This window comes from Phytophthora infestans, genomic scaffold (genome assembly GCF_000142945.1).
Source record: "Phytophthora infestans T30-4 supercont1.181 genomic scaffold, whole genome shotgun sequence".
Lineage (NCBI taxonomy): Eukaryota > Oomycota > Peronosporomycetes > Peronosporales > Peronosporaceae > Phytophthora > Phytophthora infestans.
In genome coordinates this window covers 183468-184039 of record NW_003303578.1, presented here as the reverse complement: position 1 = coordinate 184039, position 572 = coordinate 183468, and the positions used below count along the sequence as shown (strand labels likewise).

The window sequence follows — 572 nt, the reverse complement described above, 5'->3', positions numbered from 1 at the left end:
TCGAAGGCCAGCAAGAAGTCGCTGCATTAGTTCGAGTGCTGTACGATGTGCGGACGTCCGATCCAGCGTTTGGTGGCCTTGTACGCGTGGCGATGGCCGTTGCAGAGCGCTTTCGAGTGGCTGTATCACAGGATGGAATTCGACTAGCGCTAACTCTATTAGCAGAATGTGACGCTGATCTTCACCAAGCACGACAAAAGCTGGTGAAAGGATGGAGCATGGAGCGAAAGTCTGAGGACCTCACAGCTATTTTCCGGCGGTGGTTTCCGCTATACAAACCCAATGGAAGACGAAAGGATGGCGAAGAGGAAGAAGCGCGTGCTGTGTTCTTCGATACTGCGATGGCGACTTGGCTGCAGATTGCACAAGACTTACGACTCTTTAGTGGGGAAAATGGCAACTCAAACTCTAGCGTGGAGCATATTGAACTCCCAGATGCAGCAGCTCTCAAGAGATACGATTCACAGATATGGCAGAGACGAGTTTGCCCCTCACCTGCGTCTATAGGTGAAATTTGTGTGCACATTACGTCGCTCGAAGGATATCTACGACTACCACACCTCAGTGTGTAA

General features: G+C 50.9%; 1 protein-coding gene across 1 annotated transcript; it reads left to right on the top strand.

Moving 5' to 3' along the window:
* Positions 1–92: 92 nt before the first annotated feature.
* On the top strand, positions 93–572 carry PITG_20604 (uncharacterized protein; the record flags this gene model as incomplete). The annotated part of the gene is made up of 2 exons (XM_002895414.1): positions 93–384; positions 442–572. 2 exons carry the CDS (start codon positions 93–95, stop codon positions 570–572), a joined length of 423 nt encoding a protein of 140 aa, XP_002895460.1.